This window comes from Bos taurus, chromosome 29 (genome assembly GCF_002263795.3).
Source record: "Bos taurus isolate L1 Dominette 01449 registration number 42190680 breed Hereford chromosome 29, ARS-UCD2.0, whole genome shotgun sequence".
NCBI classification, from domain to species: Eukaryota; Metazoa; Chordata; class Mammalia; order Artiodactyla; family Bovidae; genus Bos; species Bos taurus.
The window spans coordinates 29,833,579-29,849,417 of NC_037356.1; the positions used below are offsets into that span (position 1 = coordinate 29,833,579).

Here is a 15,839-nt window from a genome sequence, read left to right on the forward strand (position 1 = left end):
GAGTGGTGGAGGGCAGGAGCAGGAAGCTGAGCGCCTTGCATACAGCAGACCCTGGGTGGCCTCCAACAAACCTTCCTGCCTTCCCTTGAGCTGGGGTTGAAGGCAAGAGATGCTGGAATGGGGAGGGGAGGGGCTGGCCCTGGGTTGGCTGTGGGGGCACCTCCATCGTTGAGTGGTAAGAGCTTCCCAAGGTGACATCAGGCATCAGGTCACCTCGGCAAGGCCACTTGACCAGACAGCTTAGCTCTTCTCTCATTGGCTGAATCTGTTCCAACTGCCCTTGGAGATGCTGGGTGAGGTAAGGAGGGGTGTGTGCATCTCTTGCATCAGGCCTCCTTCTCCTTTCAGAGGGACCCGCCTGCCCCCTGCCATCTACATTCAGGCCAAGAGGGGAAGTGCTGGGTTTGACTCCATCCCTGAGGGGTCTCCAACCTCTCTGGAGCCTTGGGGGTCACCCAGCATCTGTGGGTCCCCTTCTTCCCCACACTCTCCTCTATTATGGATGGACCCTGGCCAGAGAGGAGCAGCCTCTCCTGACAGCCCACTGAGGCTGAGATAAGAACAAGGAGACAAGGGTGGGCTCCTTTCCATGCAACATGGCCGATTAGAGGAAAAGGGGGACCGTGGTGGGGGGCACCATTGGACATAGAAAGAGGGCCATCATGACTCAGCTCTGAAGTCCACACACCACCCAGTGGCTACAGGGACCTCCAGGCAGACACCCCATCTCTGCTGATCTCCCATCAACAACTGCTTTGCAGGGAGCATATGGCCTTGAATCCAAGTGTGGACTGCAGAGACCAAGACTCCGCCCCCAGGGAGCTTATACTATAATTTGGAATTGAGGGACCATGCGTCAGCTTCAAGTAACTCAATGATCCCTAAAGCCACGCCCACCTTGTAACCTACAAGAGCAGGGGGGCACAGAATTAGAGCAAGAAGTCAAAGAGGGGCGCACAGTGGCCAGACAGGGGGAGAAGCAGAATCTCCCACTGGCCCAGGGAGGCTTGGAGTGGCCTGGGCTCCCGAGAGGGCAGAGGAGCAGGAAGAGGCTGGGGAGACCAGCTGGGGGTGGGCACGGGTGTGCATGAGGCAAGGTGCACAGCCGCCCAGGCACCACCTCTGTCCTGGAGCTTCGGGAGATAAGGGTGATCTTGCTCTTCTCTCCCATCTCCGGCTTGCCTGCTGCCCCAATTTGGGGGTGACTGCAGGGTAATGAATGTGGCAGGAAGCAGACGCACAGCACAAATGCGATACGGCACCTAAGACCAAGCCGGGGCCCAGGCAAAACTCACTTAATGAGGAGATAAGGAAATCAATTCTGCTTGTCTTTCCGGGTGCGCGAGCCTGGAGAGGCCCCTGCAGGATTTGTGGATTTCTGCCTGCTCGCTGGATGGAACCGCTTCTCCAGGACACAACCGCCTGATCCCCCAGGAAGGAGGAGTCGCTTGTTGGTTTCTCTTTGCATTTCAGGAATAACAGTAACAACAACAGGTATAGTAACAGCAGCCAATGCCTGCATGCCTTGTGGCATACCAGGTGCTGGTGTGAGAAATGCCTTATGTGTATTATTTCATGAAATCTTCTAAGACTAAGAGGACAGATGAAATTATCTCCCCATTTTACACACGAGGAAACTGAGGCACAGAGGGGCTGAATACCTGTCCAAGGTCACACCACAGGTTCCAAGTGCAGTCAAGTTGGCTGTGGGCTGTTAACCGTGAAGCCGTGTTGCCTCTATAAACACAACACAACTCTCCTGTGTATCGAGGATGTATATCTACCAGGTACTGTTCTCATGGTGAGGGTCAGTGTGATCCCACTAGTCAGTCCCACTTCTGTCACTACCGCCACCTGGGGGACACTTTCTGAGGCCCTGGCATGTGCCTGTAGGCTGGGTGTGAGGGCTGCACACTGCCTTTCAGACACCCAGTGTAGGAGCCAGATGTGTGAACAGTGGCTTTCAACAGAATGTGGCGAGCGCTGTGATGGAGGTGGGGCAGCAGGCTAAGGGACCCAGAGCAGGGCAGCTAGGCCATGTGACGTTCAGGGAGGGCTTCCTGGAGGAGGCGCTATCTAAGATGAATCCTGCCAGGTGAGCAAGAAGCGGCCAAGGGAAGAGAGGTTGGGAAGCGCATTCCCAGGCAGAAGCACATGCGAGGGAAGGCACAGGGGTGTGGTGAGTGGGGGTGCTGCGAGCTGGTCGTTATCCGGGAGCTGGAGCTGGAGAGCAAGCTGAAGGCAGGCCTCAGGGGGCCCTGCATGCCACGGAGGGAGCTTGGGCTTTGTTCTGTGGCAGTGCTTCCTCACCCCTGAAGATCTGCTCAGGCTGCGCCCCCATCCCTGACAGGGTGACGGGGTGGCACTCTCACCACCGGTTTCTGAGAGAATGACTTTAGAAGCCAGTGCTCTTGGCCGTTTCAGTTCCGCCTGCCTTTGCTGGGGGACCTGGCTTGTGCTCCGTCTCTCTCTGGAACCACCTGCCCAGAAGGTTAGGGGACTGGGGACTGGGGGATGCTGCCGGCTCTGTGGACATAGAGGCCTGAGAGCTCCCCAGCTGGAAGAGCTGCAGACAGAGACGAAGGGAAGACACATTTGGACCTTATTTGTCTGCTCCAAAGTATTTGGGGTTTACATCGTCTTAAAGATGCCCTCTTCATTTAAATTGACTTACTCTCCGTCGTTAAATAATTCATGTTGATGTAGGAAGCGTTGTTAATACTGGGAGCCACAGGGCAGTAGAGTTAATATTAAAACGAACCAGGAAGAAGAGGGAAATGGGGTAGGAAGCAGGGGAAAATCCCTTCTTTAATAATTAACTCGACATCCACAATCCTCCTCCTCCTCCACCCCCAGACTTTCAATCCCCCTTACCTTGTTCTGCTTCCCCATTTTCATAGCACGTGTTTCCACCTGATATCCTTCGCGGCTACACAGCGTGCTGGCTCAGTGTTTACTGTGCAGTGACTGTCTCTCTCTCTCTGCTCGAACGCGAGCTCCACTAGGCAGGGGAGCTTTTCTCTCTCATTTACTAATGAGTCTCCAGCGTCTGGCACCTAATACCTGCTCAGCACATGTTTGTTGATCAGATCCTTGGTGCCTATGTCCTCCTGCTCTGGGTCCCCTCCCCAAATTCCTGCCATCCAGCTTTCATGAAGTTAAAAGGATCAAATGCTACTGCCCCCTTACTCCTCTGGCCCTGGGACGGTTTTGGTATTTTTCAATTCAGAGGTTCCTGCAGGTGGGAGAAACGGCGTGTGCATCAATTCACAGATGCGGAAACTGAGACTCAGAGAGGCTGAGTGACCAGCTCACAGCTGGTTAATGGCAGGACCATGACTGTTGTCTCCAGGCCTGTGACTCTGTCTCTGACACCATGATTCCAGGGATGGTCTGGGGGTGGGAGGGTGCCTAGTCCTTACCTTGCTCAGCTTCATAGGAGCTGCCTCTTCCCCTTCTTCCTCTCTGTCTCCCTGGCTCCCTCCCTCTTGTCTCCCTGGGGAAGCAGACCCTCAACTCACAGTTGCTCCCCACCTGATTGCATCTGAGAGCTGGTAACACAAGGCTAATTAACGTGTCTGTGACTCTAGGCTTGGCTGCCGGGCCAGGTTCCCAGGCCCTCCCTGGAGCACTGCAGACTCTGAGTTAGCCCTTTGGCTTCTCCAAGCAGGCTGCCGGCGGATGCATATTTTAACAATGCACATCTGTTGGCTATATAATCTCTCGTATTTGCCCTCTCACTTGGTGTTTTGATGGAAGACCCCTGGGGGTCTCCCTCTGGTCCAGCCAGTGTTTGCTTTGCAATTTTGCAGGAATACCATCTGATTCTGCTCTCACATCTTCTGCAGGTTGTAATCAGGCTTTTACTTTATTTAATTAAAAATCTATCTCAGGCAAATACAGACACAATTAGGAGTCTCTCTCATTCCTGGAACACAGGGAAGGCAGAGACCCTCCTTGGGATCTCCCTTCCCCGGCCTTGGGGATCTGGCTGGGTCACTCCCAGGCTGAGATGTCGTGGCAAAGCAGATGGGATCTGGGTCAGGAAGCTGGCTGGCCGAGGTAGGAACAGCCCTCTTTCCTCCACTGGCACTGGAGAAGCCCTTTTGGTTCACCACTGTGAGTAGACCAGGCTCCCTTTCCAAAAGGCTGGGTCAGTGTCTGCATGCAGGGCTGCCCTCCAGGGCAGTAGGTGGGGCTGTGTACCACGGAGAAACTCAGCTGGAGCCCTGCAGGGCCAGCTCAGGGAGGGGATCCATAGGACTAGCTTTAGGGTGCAGACCCACAGGACCATTCAGGGCTGGGGACCTACATGAACAGGTGAGAGATGGGGACCTGGGGTACCCTTGAGGAGTCAGGGGAGACTGTGGCAGAGTCTGGGGAAGCTGGAGGAGAGGTGGTGTGGTCTGTGTGAAAGGCTGATGGATAAACGCCAGCTTAGGCTCCCTTTCTGGCCTTAGGAATTCCACCCAGGCCATCCTGCTGGGGTCTCCTGGAAACTCACCTTCCCTCTCCTCAGCTCATCTCCTGACTCACGAAACATCTCCCCCCACAAACCAGCTCTGCCCAGAAGACAGTGCCAGGTCAGGCCAGTGGAGAGGGAGATGGGGGGCTGAAAGCCTTCTAGATGTGACCCAAGACAAAATTAAGTCTGTTCCCATCAGACCCTGCGGCCCTGCTCGCAGAAGCCTGGCTCTTCACCAACTGGACAAAGGCAGTCCTACTGGCATTTAGAAATGTGGACACTGGGCAGAGAGCACTGGTTTGGAGTTGGAAACTCGGGGGTCTGTTTTGAATGTTAAGTGAGCTGTGTGACCTCCCATGAGAGCTTTTGTCTCTCTGAGTCTCAACTTCCTTATCTGTAAAATATCTGGGATAACTTGGACTTTGTAATCAACTGAGATAGTACAGATGAAAGGGGGCTGTGGCTTGGTATGACCAGGTGAAGCTCTGATCCCAGGATGAGAACTTAAGGACCAGAGGCATCCCCATCTGTTTTAAGTCCTGTGTGAAGTCAGGAGTGGACAATGCTCAGGGCCCTCTCAGTTTAGCATCTCTGGTACTCTCTAGAAGGGTTTCCCTGATAGCTCAGTTGGTAAAGAATCCGCCTGCAATGTGGGAGATGGGGGTTCATCCCTGGGTTGGGAAGATCCCCTGGAGAAGGGAAAGGACACTCACTCCAGTATTCTGGCCTGGAGAACTCCATGGACTGTATAGTCCATGGGGTCGCAAAGAATTGGACACGACTGAGTGACTTTCACTTTCACCCTCTAGAAGGGGTCCAAGAGTGGAGCATGGTGCTATCAAACCTCTGGAGATAAAGACGTTACAACCCAGGACTTCCCTGGTCGTCCAGTGCTTAAGAATCTGCCTGCCAATGCAGGGCACTCCGGTTCCATCCCTGGTCTGCGAAGATTCCACACGCCACGAAGCAACTAACCCCCTTGTGCCACAACTGCTGAAGTCCACACGCCTTAGAGCCTGTGCTCCGCAACAAGAGAAGCCGCCACGATAAAAATCCACACATGGCAACGAAGAGCAGCCCCCGTTCGACGCAATTAGAGAAAGCCCATGTGCAGCAGCAAAGGCACAGTCCAGCGTCCCTCCCCCGCCAACTCCCAAATAAAATAGGATCCAGTCCTCTTAAAAAAAAAAAGATCCTACAACTCTGCTTAGCAAATCTATACTGACCTTTTGCAATCCTCAAAGATCAGAAAATATGTTAGGCACTAAACCCTCCTTCTCTTTTCCCTCAATCCCCACAGCAATCGAAGGCCGGGTGCCATTTCAGCAATATCTCAAGGGAGACGCAGGTGGCCGACTTTCCCTCTGACACAGGGGGCCCGCCACTTCCTGGTCAAGGGACCCCGGCTCATTAACCGTCCAGAGAAGGTTTATTTCTCTCATCCCTTCTGGGGGAGACTCAGAGGTTGAAGGGGATCTCTGAGGTTGGCCCCCAGTTCCTCCTCCTTGTCTCAAGAAGCCAAGCTCTGCGCTGGGTGAGTGGTCCTCCAGGGCCTATCCCAGCGTGCTGGCCATGTAGATCTGACACCCTCTTAAATATTTCATCTCTGAGCAGTCATGTGCCTCAGCTGCCCGGTGGTGAGGAGGCAGCACCCCAGCTGGTGACCCTGTTGTCAGACTCTTCAACAGCTGCTGGGGGCAGGTAGTGGCGGGCCAGCGGGTTGGGGGTGGACTTCCCTCTTCCGGCGGCCTGTGTACCACCCTGCTACATCTGCCCTTTGCTTCTAGGAGCCTCAAACCCTCACCTGGGGCCACCTTCCCCATCCCCAGGTCAGCGTCGGAACAGCGAGGTAACGTAAGTGGAGGGACTGAAAGGGTTGCTGTGCGGCGCGACGCAAACCTTAGCTATTATTACTGATGCACCGGCGTGGCTCGCTGCAGGCCTGGCCCCGCGCTAGCATCTGGCGGGAGGAGGCAGTTGATGGGGCTGAACTCTAAATGAGGATGAGGTGGTTGAGGGAGTAGCTGAGCCCGTCCCCTGGTATCCAGGCAGGTGTGCCTGGGCCCAGTAGTGGGGACCTCTTCAGGAGGATGTCCCCAGGGAAACCAAGATAAAGACCAGGAGGGCAGAGGTGTGATGTGGCCTAAGAACCTGTAATGGTTCTCCTGGGGATGACGTAGGCAGCCAGCCCGGGCCTCCGCTGAGAGCCGGGATTTCCAGGGAGCAGTGGCGGTGGGAAGGAGCAGGGCCAGGGTCATCCCTGTGGATGCTCTCGCCACGAGAGCCTGATGGGGGAGGAGGCTAGATGGGGCTTTGCCAGCAGGAGGGAAGGGCAATTCGTAAAGAAGCGACTCAAAGATACATCCCCTTCTTCTCTGGGTCTCCATCATCAAACACAGCGCCTGGCTTAGACCATGTGCACAGAACACGCTTCCTGACTGAATAAACAAGCACCCAGGAGCCCCTTTAGCTTCCTCAGTGGCAAACACGCTGGAGTTGGGCAGAGTCAGGGGTCGGCTGGCACTGGCCTCCCGATGTCCAGCACAGGGACGTTCCCTTTCCCCCTTTTGGTGGGGAGGGACGCACACGGTGGGGCAGCAGCCCTGTTGTCCAGTGGGCAGGCCCCTCCAGGCTGGCCCGATTTCTGGAGCTGAGCCCTGGCTGCTTCTCACAGCATCCTTGGCCGGGCGCAGGGACGGTTCTTACCTAGGACGGTGAGGCGTGCAGGGCGGGACCGGATGGCGGCCTGGATGGCCTGGCATTCGTACACAGCATCGTCTTGCAGCTCCGCCCGCAGGATCTTCAAGTGATGCTCCCCTGACAGGTGGTTCCCTACCACCAGGTACTGCGGGTAACCTGGGGAGAAGGCAGGTGCATCAGGGGGGTGGGGCGAGGTGGAGAAGCCGGTATGACTGACGGGCGCAGTGGGCGGGACATCCAGCGGGTGGGGGTGAGGGGTTGGGGGGCTGGTCTTAGGGGGCCGGCAGAGCAGGAGGAGATAGCGCAGATCCTTGATGTCAGTGTAAGGAGCACAAAAGTGAGCTTCCCCAGGGAGCTAGGACAGCGTGTCTGTGTGTGTGTGTGTGTATAAAGGTACTGCAGGTTTTAAGTTTAGGGATGTCAGAGAAGCTGTTATTAGAGCGGGAAGGAGCTGAATGTGGACAGACACAATGGGTTGTCACCCTGGAATGTAGCATGCTCGGCTCTGAAGCTTGCCAAGCAGACACACATCCTGATGAGGAAACACACACAGAAAGACAGAGAGACCCAGGCTCAGAGTCACAGAGAAGACAGGGCCAGAGGGAGAGAGAAGAAGGAAACAAAAATACTTGGAAAAAGAGCAAGAGTGGCTTTGGGGGAAAACTTTGGTTGCAGATGGACAGGAAGTAGCAACCGAGGCCCACTCACCAGAGCCCAGGAGCCTCTGGTCACTCTGAGCTATAAGTGACTATTTTCTGGTCATTCTTACTATGACCCCCCGGGACCCCAGGGCCTGATTAAGCACTTAGGTGACACTCAGGACACTTAAAAATTGGGGGCCTCTTATACTATTGGCGATGAATAATAGATGAATAAAGGCTTGAGTATGATGAATCATTAAGCAGTTTTCCTGGGGCTCTGTGGGTTGAAATACATCAGGGGTGTGGCTGCCAGGTTGGGCAGAGCTTCTCTGTCCCGGATCTTGGGCCCTCGACCTTCTTTTTTTTTTTAATTTATTTATTTTTAATTGAAGGATAACTGCTTCACAATATTGTGTTGGTTTCTGCCAAACATCAACATGGATCAGCCATAGTTATGCCTATGTCCCTTCCCTCTTGAACCTCCCTCCCACCCCCACCCTTTCCCACCCCTCTAGGTTGTTAGGGACCCCCAGTTTGAGTTCCCTGAGTCATATAGCAAGTCTCCATGGCTGTCTATTATGCATAAGGCAGTGTATATGTTTTCATGCCACTCTCTCCATTCGTCTCGCCCTCTCCTTCCTCCCCTCCCACTGTATCCGTAAGTCGGTTCTCTTCGTCTGCCTCTTCACTGCTGTTGGGCCCTCGATCTCCTTAGTTCCTTTCCACAGGACCTGTTTTCCATGCACCACTTTCCCCGACCTCTGCGTGTCCCCACCTTCAGGGTCCCTCTCTTTCCAGAGGCCCATCCACCCTCTGACAGCCCCAAACTGCTTCTCTTTCTGAAGGGCCTTCACTGGGGCAGAGTGAGTTCTCAGCAGGAGGCAGTTGGGCACGTTTGGCCTTTTAAAGAGAAGACTAAGGCTTGAGAGACAGAAACAGACAGGGGACGTGCCATAGCTCTCTTCAAATTTTTCTCAGTCTTTTAGTAGGGGTTAGATGTTTTTGCATAGCTTCTAAGGATTGGACCAAGGGGCACAATGAATGTGGGGACGCCCTTTAGGTTACTGTTAGCAAGGTACTCGTGTCAACAGAGATCTGGGCTGCCAGAGGTGGTAGTGAGGTCCCCGTCACTGGCTGTATTCAAGCAGATGTGGGACAATCCCCTGTCAGGGACACTACAGAGGAGATTTCTTGGGTGCCCTAGGGCCTCTCTTACTCCCATAACCTACGGGTCTTCCAGAGGGAAGCGCAGGGTTCCCTGGGGGTGGGCTGTTAAGGGGCACCCATTCCTGGTCAGTGGAGGCAGCAGTGATCCTCCGCCAGGCTCCCCAGTATGCTTTTGGGGTGCATCCTGTGTGGCTGAGCCTGTTAGGCTCACGTCTTCACGGCTAGCGTTGTCCCCAGCATGCCCTCCACAGCTGTTCAGGCCTGGCCGGAGATGCTATAGGGCCATCAGCTGTAGCCCCAAGAGCATGGCTTCCCCTCCTGCCCGCCCTTCCTGCCCTCTGCTGGGGTTTGGGGAGGAGCCTGGTAAGTTGAGCTGGCTCTCCACGGGGCCCGGTGAGGAGCTGGAGTGGGCGCTGGTCCAGCCTCGCCCGGCTGCAGCTGCCGTCAGTGTAGCTGGAGGACGGCCCCCAGCCCCTCCGACCTGCTGTCTCGTGACCAGCTCCTGGTCCCCTGTAGGCATCCTGGCCGGAGCTCGTGTTTTGCTGTCTCTAGCCAACAGCAGCCGCCTTCTGCTCTCCTAAGCTGCTGAAAACATCAGTGATGGGTTTGTCTGTATTTGCCTAATTAGGCGACGAGTCGTGATGCTGTTCTGAGGACTGGCAGCATCTTTGGAAAACACAGGCCCAGGATCACAGATTCAGAGCAAGTTCTAGCTCCTTCCACTAGTACCGTCACTCTCTTTTGCTACTCTCAGAGGAGGTAAAATTATGGGTAGTCTGGGTTCCACAGGCAAACTCCCTGGGTTTTAATGTCAGCTCTATCAGTCTCTAACTCTGCCGTCTCGGGCAAGTTACCCTAACTGCTTTGTGCTTCCATTTCCTTGTCAGTAAAATGGGACAGTGCTAGTACCTGGTAGAGTTATGAGGAAGAATAGATAGGATTATCTGTGTAAAGCACTTGACACAGTAAGTAGTCTACAAATGTTAGTTTAAACTCTGTATGACACAGGAAGCTCAAATTTGGTGCTCTGAGACAATCTGGAGGGATGGGATGGGGTGGGAGGTGGGAAGGATGTTGAAGAGGGAGGAGACATATGTATACCTATGGCCAATTCATGTTGATGTGTGGCAGAAACCAACACAATATTGTAAAGCAATTATCCTCCAATTAAAAATAAATTAAAAATTGAACATGACAGTGATTAAGGTAGCCAGAGAGGTTCCTGTCTTTAATAGACAGGGTACAAGCGTTTTGGGGGTTGGGAGACAGGATCCCATGAATTTGCTGTTCTGTCACTAAGTCGAGTCTGATTCTTTGTGACCACATGGACTGCAGCACGCCAGGCTTCCCTGTCCTTCACTAACGATCTCATACCCATGTCCATTGAGTCAGTGATGCCATCCAACCATGTCATCCTCTGTTGCCCCCTTCTCCTCTTGCTTTCAATATTGCCCATGCATTGGGCTTGAGATATGTTTGAATCAATTTCTTTCTCAGCTGTGACTTTATTTACCTGCCAGGTAAAAAGAGGAAAAGACTTCTTTTTCTTTTTTATAACCCATGGATCATTGTAGATTTATGAGATAATGTCTGAGAAGAATTTGAGCTTCTTAGAAGAAAAATGTTCTATCAATATGAGGGAGTGTATTTATAAATCACTTCCTTCGACCGATTTTTTTCCAGTCTCCGTGGCCAGGAAGACAGTAAGGTCTTCAGTTAGGGATCATTTCTGGTGGACTGAATGGAGCCACATATTTAAAATAGAAGACGGCAGAGCTGCAGCAGACCAAAACCCCACAACCCAGGGCCCAGTAATATTTAGTGCTTGCTGCACTGTTACACTCACTTTCTTATCAGGCAAGCAAACAATGTTTATTAAGCATATAGTTGTCATCACTGTCATGATGCTATTTTGGGACAAGTGATCAAATCCAGAGAAAATACGTTACTAAGAGTTTGAGTTCACTGGTTCTGCAAGGAGAGGGCCAGACTTCTTTCTATTAATGGAGTCAGGTTGGAGAGGAAGCAGACCCCAGTCCATGAGAGCCTGCTGCCCTCCAGCACTTAGCAAGACCCAGTCTCCGGTCCCAGAAAGTCATTTGTGGAAGTGGATGCCAGAGGGTCAATTATCTGTATGGCGATGACCACCCTAGGAACCATCCGCAGTGACCTGGGGCCTCCTCTTGGCCACTGACCCAACAAGAACCCAGTCCCTGACTGAAGCTGAAAACAACGGACCAGGAACCCAGAGAGCCTTCTTACCCAGCAGTGGTGCTGAGCCTGCTCAGAGCCACGTGAAGTGTGAACCCTTCTGGTTCGGGAAGATCGTGTCGTTTCCCCAGTTCCTCTCGGGTAAGGGAGTTCAGAGTCCCTGAAATTGGCTGGTTCCCATAATACTTAAATTTTATGGCAGCACAGTATATTTTGGAGATGTGATTGTGTATTTTATCCATGCTCAGCTGGGCTGTAGCACTCAAACCTCGGGATGCTATTGACCATTGCTATAATGTTTCAATATACATTTCTGGCAAGACATAACTCACATTTTAAAATATTAATTTCCCAACCATCCTGTTCCCAAGTGCACTTCGATTTTTATTTTCTTGCAGCTGTACACCAGGAGAGAGGCAAAGCCACTTCTCAGTTGAATACATATTTTTCTCTCCTTCTCCATCCCCAGACATTCCTTGATGGCAGGGACACTCACATCCTGTGTTCTGCATTGTACAGTTCATGCTAAGCTTAGTAAATGGCTGCATGCTGACCCTCACCAGGGGAGAATTGCAGTGACTGATGGGTGAGTGACCAAGATGATTTCAGTCTTTTTTCTCCCAGGGGAGAGGATGGGTTGGAAAGACATCTGTATGGGCGTAAGGGCTGACATTTACAATCCTTAACAGGTGACAGGGCATGGTGCCAACCAGGCAGCTCAGACACCAGTCGTCAATAGGCACCAGAGCCCACCAGTGCATCTTTGCGGAATACCAGCCTGGGTGGGCTGAACAGGGCCTGGAATTTATTTCAAACACTTGTTTTCTTTTCTCCCCATTGCATGGTGACCTCTAAGCCCTACCAGCTTTCTTTGCATTTTGAATCTACTTGGTTCCCTTTAACGGATAGAAGGGGGCTTCCAAGGTGACTCAGTGCAAAAGAATCTGCCCGCCAATGCAAGAGATGTGGGTGCGACCTCTGTGTTGGGAAGATCCCCTGGAGAAGGAAATGGCACCCACTCCAGTATTCTTGCCTGGAGAATCCCATGGACAGAGGAGCCTGGTGGGCTATAGGCTATGGGGATGGCACAGGAGTCGGACACGACTTAGCAATTAAAAACACAGCAACAAACAACAATGGATGGAAGAAGGGAAGAACCAGGTTGTGTCTTAAGTGGGGAATACTTTTGGGTTCAAGAAAGACGAAGGCTTTACTTCTGGAAATCTGACTTTACATGAGACGTGTTTGACTTTGGAATGGACCCGACAAGCCAACATTGTGTTAGGTTTAGCTCTGACAGCCAGAATGGAGGGTTTACTTGTAATTCACCACCGGAAGTCAGAGGGGCCCTCAAAGTCCTGTGCATCCTGGACCAGGGCCTGCCTTGCCTGACTCTGCTCATGGAATCTACAATGAAAGCTGAGACTTAATCCTCCCAAATGCCATGAAGATGGGGTTCCCTAGGAGGGTGGGTGGGTGGGTAGGGCAGGGGTGGGTTCCAGGCCTTCCTAGGGAGGCCTGGGGGTACTCACTCGAGAGGTCCCTGCCCACGCCCAGAGCCAAGCCATCCTTGATCCACAGAACGAAACCATCGTATTCAGGGATGGCGCACAGCAGTGTCACCGGCTGCCCCGACACCACAGCCTGATCCTGGGGCTGCTGGCTGAAGGAGTACACTTGACCTAGGAAGGAAACAAGCACGACGGTCAGTTACTTGCCAAAAGGGTTTCTGCTTGATCTATGGAAGTGGAGAGCAGGCTGGTCCAGGAGACAAGAGCCCCCCAGAGTACCTCCCTTCCCGCTGGGGCCCAGCAGCAGCTTCCTCACTGCCCCCAGCTGCATCGCCTGCTCACAGGAGCTGGCCACAGCTGCAGGCTCCCTGCGCATCAACCCCCAGTGCACTCACGCTGTGGACTCGCCATCCTCCAGCCCCAAACAGGCCATGGGACACCCTATTCCCCTTTCCACCTGACGACACTCCTTGGCACTTACTTCCACAAGGGGGCAGAGGCAGGAGACAGACCTCCAGCTGGAAGCACTCTGGGGGTGTGCTTCAAGAGGGCCGTGGACATGGAGGAGAGGGGAGAGCCATGAGTAAACCTGGGAACCCAAGGAATAATATCATCCTTTTAGTGGCTTCCAGGATGGGACTAGGACCAGCACCCCAAGGAGCCAGGCCCTACAGGACAAAAAGAACAGAGCTATTCATGGAGGATTAACTGCAATGCTAGTTAGCTGTTATTACCCACAGGCTCCTAGGAAAGGAGTGACATGCCTGAGGTCACACAGTGGGCCCGGGTGTAGCTCAGGGGCACACAGTGGGTCCGGGTGGAGTTCAGGGTACACAGTGGGTCCAGGTGGAGTACAGGGGCACACAGTGGGTCCGGGTGGAGTACAGGGGCACACAGTGGGCCCGGGTGGAGTTCAGGGGCACACAGTGGGTCCGGGTGGAGTACAGGAGCACACAGTGGGTCCGGGTGGAGTACAGGGGCACACAGTGGGTCCGGGTGGAGTACAGGGGCACACAGTGGGTCCGGGTGGAGTACAGGGGCACACAGTGGGCCCGGGTGGAGTACAGGGGCACACAGTGGGCCCGGGTGGAGTTCAGGGGCACACAGTGGGTCCGGGTGGAGTACAGGGGCACACAGTGGGTCCGGGTGGAGTACAGGGGCACACAGTGGGCCCGGGTGGAGTTCAGGGGCACACAGAGGGTCTGGGTGGAGTACAGGAGCACACAGTGGGTCCAGGTGGAGTTCAGGGGCACACAGTGGGCCTAGGTGGAGTTCTGGGGCACACAGTGGGCCAGGTGGAGTTCAGGGGCACACAGTGGGTCTGGGTGGAGTACAGGGGCACACAGTGGGTCCAGGTGGAGTACAGGGGCACATTGTGGGCCCCTGGCACATGGCGGGCTCAGGTGTAGTTCTGGGGCACTCAGTGGGTCCAGGTGGAGTGTGGCAGATGATGTGGCTGAGGGAGCAGGTCACTGTCTCCACCCATCCTCCTGTCCCTTTCTTTTCTGCAGCAGACCCTACTCCAGCCTCACTGTCACTTGGAAGCAGACCATCAGTGTGACCCCACCCCTCCCACACACTCCTCCCTGAATCATCTACCTTAGCCAGCTCATGACTAAGGTAAACAGACACACCCACAGTGGGTACAATTCGCCAGGCATTGTTCTGAGATTTAAGAATATCAGCTTGTTAGTATGTTCATCTTCATAACAACCTATGAGGTCGGTGCTATTTTTATCCCCATTTTCCAGATGAGGACATGAGGCCCAAGGAAGGGAAAAATATTAACAGAAGCCTCGCATATTAGTTACTCACAAGTGCCCTGTGTACCTTCCCGTGGCTGTCACGTGCCCACAACACCCGTGTGGAGCCTCATCAACCCCGTGTCACAGGGACTCAGCACACGGAGGCTTGGGGGTTTCTAAATTGTCCAGGGAGGCTCTAGCGGCAGGACCTGGGCTGTGAATCCAAGACTCTGGCTCTAAGGACTGTGTTCTCCTCTACAGCGAGTGGATCTCTATGCCTGGACCTGGAGGGATTGCCGAAGAAGAGGGTGTCTTGTGACCTACGTTTCCTGGGAAGCCACAGCTGAACGGACAACGGGACTTGGGACCTTGATGTCCACTGAGCTCCTGGCCCACAGCGCCATCTGGGCTTCACATGCAGTCCCTCCTGTAACTGACTGATTACCGTTCAGAGCAGAACAGCTCCCATTTTACACCAAAGAAACCCAGATCAGAGAGGCAAAGTAACCTGCCCAAGTTCACACAGCTAATGAATGGGGTTTGATCTGAGGGTCGTGACTTCTAAGTTTGTATTTTTTTCCCACACCCTACTCTGCGGACACAGATACACAGCCGAGGAAAACAGGACCTGGTGGGCAGGCTGTTTCTCCACCGGGAGAGAGTTGGGGTGGCCACAGAGGTCGCGGACACTGTCTGCTGCCCATCCTGGGGACACAGAGCTCCAGACTGGGGCCAAGCTCTCAGCAAGAGATGGCCCTGAGAAGGGAGCCACTGAGGAATGTCCCCGAGGGGCAGTGGGGATGGCAGCGGGGGAGAGACAGAGGTCCACATGGCAGAGAGAGTGTGTGGAAGGCAGGAAGGTGGTAGGTTTTCAACTTGATGAGATCTTGGCTGGGTCTCTGAGGAATCTCATTAAAAATCAAATTGGCCCTGAATTGTGGGAGTAACACTTTTTATTCTGATTTGAGCTTTACAAATTAGATTTCATAGGACATTTTCATCAGCTCTGCGTGGTGGGGTGTTTTTTTTTTTTTCTTTTTCTGTCTCTTCAAGTTCTCTGTTGTAATTAGACTGCTTCTGGCACCAAAACAAGAGAGAGAGAAGGAGGGAAAAGATGAGAGGAGACAGGGAGGGAAAGAGTGGAGAAGGAGCCAGAGGGTGAGGGGATGGGGAGAAAGGGAGAGAAGGAGTGGAGAGGAAGAGAGAGACAGGGAAGACGGCAGAGATAAGAGGGGGAGGAAGGGGAGAGGGAGGAGCTGGGATGACGGAGAGGCTGCGTGGGCGGCAGACCAGTCCTCTCCCAGGCCCCTTCTCCAAGGCTCTAATGATGATTTCGCAGCACATTCTTTTATCTCAAAACCTTTCTTGCAAGAAGGACAGTGGCAAGACAGCCACCATA

At 53.6% G+C, this 15,839-nt stretch overlaps 1 protein-coding gene across 3 annotated transcripts in view; it reads right to left on the minus strand.

Moving 5' to 3' along the window:
- KIRREL3 (kirre like nephrin family adhesion molecule 3) overlaps nucleotides 1–15,839 on the minus strand; it is a 604,306-nt gene that overhangs the window by 85,473 nt on the left and 502,994 nt on the right. For all 3 annotated transcript variants that reach the window (XM_024987341.2, XM_024987340.2, NM_001078085.1), the window contains 2 exon segments: nucleotides 12,717–12,866; nucleotides 7,172–7,321 (listed from right to left, as the gene is read on the minus strand). In XM_024987341.2, the coding sequence (XP_024843109.1) occupies nucleotides 7,172–7,321; nucleotides 12,717–12,866 (300 nt within the window).